The sequence below is a fragment of the Merops nubicus genome, unplaced genomic scaffold (assembly GCF_000691845.1).
Source record: "Merops nubicus isolate BGI_N331 unplaced genomic scaffold, ASM69184v1 scaffold17170, whole genome shotgun sequence".
In the NCBI taxonomy this organism is placed as follows: domain Eukaryota; kingdom Metazoa; phylum Chordata; class Aves; order Coraciiformes; family Meropidae; genus Merops; species Merops nubicus.
In genome coordinates, this window is record NW_008583699.1 from 28,101 (window position 1) to 31,681 (window position 3,581).

At 35.9% G+C, this 3,581-nt stretch overlaps 1 protein-coding gene across 1 annotated transcript in view; it reads left to right on the plus strand.

Annotated features, from left to right (window-relative positions):
- Positions 1–3,317, plus strand: part of LOC103774499 (lysine-specific demethylase 6A-like) — a gene marked incomplete at its 5' end in the record, with an annotated part of 22,935 nt that extends 19,618 nt beyond the window's left edge. The window contains 1 exon segment of the mRNA XM_008941914.1: positions 1,385–3,317. Within this exon segment, the coding sequence (XP_008940162.1) occupies positions 1,385–1,414 (30 nt within the window).
- Between the last annotated feature and the right edge of the window lie 264 nt (positions 3,318–3,581).

Genomic DNA, 3,581 nt, shown 5'->3' on the forward strand with positions numbered 1-3,581 from the left:
AGAGTGCAGGACCATGTCCTCTGAATTTAATTCTCTTTGTTGGTCCTACAGAGCCTGAGGTGGTTCAACTTCAGTTCATGCTTGTAGGAGCCCGTTGTCATTATAGTTTGTGGAATACTTCAATTCAATTTCAAAGTGATGATCTGTTATAGAAAAGAATATAAATAAACGCCTGTTCTCAGATGCATCATCCAGTTGAGTGGAAACGGGCAGGAACATTTTTGTATGGAAAAAGAGGGGGGAGGGAGTGGTCCCTTCTTGTCTGTCTGTAACTATATACAGGTAACAGTGATGATACGTCCCTAGAACAAGGGTTCTCAACCTGTGAGTAGCTCCCTCCACCACCAAAGCCTATACCTGCGGCCCTAAAGGGCATTGGTTATTGTTCTTTTGAGAACTGGTGTGCAGATGAATTTGTTTTAAAGGGGATGCGTTCTTGATTGAGAAGAGTCATAGCCTGAAAGTGACATCTCTCAGATCTAGGAGAAGAGTTGAGGTTTGTGACAAGTCATAAGACGAAGATAATCTCAGATGGCAAATGTGCAATAGGCCTAACAGAAGCTCTGTGTTTGGGGCAGAGCACTGGGAGCAAACACGGGGATCAGCTAGTGCTAGTGTTCCATAGGTGGGTCCTATGGTGTGATTTAAAGTGTCTTTAAAGACTGTGAGCAGTTTCTTGAAAGGATTCCACATCATGGCAGGACTGATGAGAAGAAGAGGAGGAGAAGGAAATGCCATCAAAGATTTAGTATTTTGATGGTAATGCCAGAAAGTGCAATATTGGGATATAGTTTGGTATCTTCTAGACCTTGTCTCCTGAGAGCAGGCAGGAACAAGACATCTAGCTTACTTTGCTCCCACTCTGGTGGTGTCTATCAGGATTTAAAAAAAAAAAAAAAAAAAAAAAAAAATCCTAATTTTAGGGTTATATGTTATTGTTCAAGTAGAAGGGAGAAATAATGAAGCCTGCAAGTCATGTGGAGAGCCACACATGGACAGCCCCCTACCTCCACCTTGATAAACAGGTTGAGAATCCCTGTTTTAGAGTGTGTAAAGGGGATACCTGTAGTGAGCCCACATGGAGCTCTTTGCTGCCACAACAGGACTTGTTTGGGCAGCTCACAACATATTAACAGACATCGCCGCAGCATGCTCCAGTCTGCATTGTAGGCAAAATCCTAATACAGAGTAGTCATAAAACAAACACTGCATTTGAGTAAGTTGGGACAAAATGCCAGTGCCCACTCGATGAAAGAGTCCTGAAGTGTGAAAACAGTAGCGTGTGTAACTTTCAGCTCTCATGGTTACAATTTGTGCAGGTCTTGGTTAAACAGCTGAGTTCTACACCCTTGTAGAAAAGGTAATTTAATGTTTTCTTTTTCAGGCTCCTCCATTGCCATCCTCCTCATCTTGACATTTTTTCATGGACATTAAATGAAAACTTTTCTGATATTCAGGAAGTGACCCAGTTCTGCACCACTGATTTTTGTAGCTATCCCGTAAGGCTGCTGGCTGAAAGCTGTGTCTATGCAACCTTCCAAGTGCGGAGTGTCAACCAACTGGACAGGAGAGAGCACTGCCTCCTACTCCAGAACTCAAAACAAATAAAGCTCATCCAGCTGTACTTCAAAAAAAATAATTCCATGTTTTGTATATATCTGACAAAACTGGCAACATTATACAGACTACTGACTTGAAGACCACCTCTTTTGTATCTCTCTGTTTCTGGGCTGATGAGTTGGTTTCATCCATTTTTCCCCTTCAGAATTTCCCTCGGAAAAAGTACTAGCTTAGCTGGTCATTTCTTTGTAAGGTAGTTAGAAATTTTAAGTCTTTCTTTGAGCAACTTTTTTTTTTTTTTAATGTGAAGAGTTAGGTGATATAAATTTTTTACTGCTTTTATGTTTTTCTGTCTTGTTTTGAAACCATGACGGTTACACTTTTGGTTCCTAAATAAAATTTAAAACAATTAACAGCCAAGTCACAAAGATAAATGGGTTGCACATAGACTAAGGAATAAACTTCAGATTTGTGATTTTTGTTTCTAATCTTGATGTAAATTTACACTATTTATAAATACATATTTATTGCTTGAAAATATTTGTGAATGGAATGCTGTTATTTTTTCCAGATTACCTGCCATTGAAATTTTAAGGAGTTCTGTAATTTCAAACACTACTCCTATTACATTTTCTATATGTAAATAAAACTGCTTAGCATTGTACAGAAACTTTTATTAAAATTGTTTAATGTTTAAAGTTTTTCTATTGTTTGAGTTTTAAAAAGATTTTATGTACAGTGCCCAGTTTTTGTTCTTTTTTGAATCTGATTATATATATTTTATATATACTCTTGTGCTTGTGTATATATATAATATATATAGAAACTTGAATATAAATATGTGTATAAAGATTTAGAGACTAAATTTTTCTCGTTTTAAGTTTTACATCTATGGTAGATTTGAGGTGTCTACTGTAAAGTATTGCTTACAAAAGTATGATTATTTTTAAAGAAATATATGGTATGTATCCTCAAGACATAGAATGACCTTCAGACTGGTTTATTGTTAAATTGCACTTTTTGCAATAACAGACCAATAAATAGTTGCTGCCAAAATGTAGTAGTAGAAAATAAGTAACAGCTAAACTTTAAAGCTCTTCAAGAAAATAATGGTTTTGACAGGAAGTTTGGCACGAGTTTTAGGAGAGGAATGAAAAAGGTGAATTTGAGTTTGGGTGGGGATGTTCTCTAGAATTCAACCAAATTGCAACTTATATATTACAATATGTTCTATTAACAATTTAAAAAGTTAAAAGACTGAATCATCTTGGTGTCATTGTTGACCCCAGAAAAGGACGTTGTTTTGTGGTATTCTATTGTATTTTCACATATTTTGTAATACGAATTCACTGGTAAATTTTTGAAGCACTAGGTTTATTTAGGAGAAGTTTATAATATATCATTGTAACAGTTTGCAGTTTTAATGATGGTATTTATTTTAAGTTGCTCCTTTCTCATTAGCTTCTTGAAAATGCATTAAATCTAAATTTCAAAATTGATAGCTTTCTTGTTGATCAGAGTTGACTGATGCAGAAGGTTCTGCATCAAACAATTTCTCATAATTTCTCATTAGTGAGGTATGTTAGTGATTGCATTGTTAAATTTTCTGTAATGGGTGTGAAGTGTTAAAGGCACAGAGCATGTGAGTAGTTTGTTTTGAGCAAGAAGCATCGGCTGGTACTTTCTAGCTTCAAACGAAGGGTGTTTTAATGAAGAATCAGTACAGCTTGTCTGATGCTGTTACAACAGTTTAACCATAGCTATAAATTACTTTCTTGCTAGTTCTTGTTAACAGTTGGTCAAAAGGGTATAGAGATTAAAGAAAAGGGTAACAAATGCTCTTGCCAGCAAAATTATCAACTAGCAGTTAGGAAGCCAGTATTTGGAGTTCTGTAAAGATGTAAGTCTCAGCTCTTGAAAACAAACTCTACAAAACATAGGTTTTTTTACTAATGTATTTTATGCAGTCATAAATATTGTAATCTTGACAAACCATGCTGCAACTGAAAAGCTACTCCTTT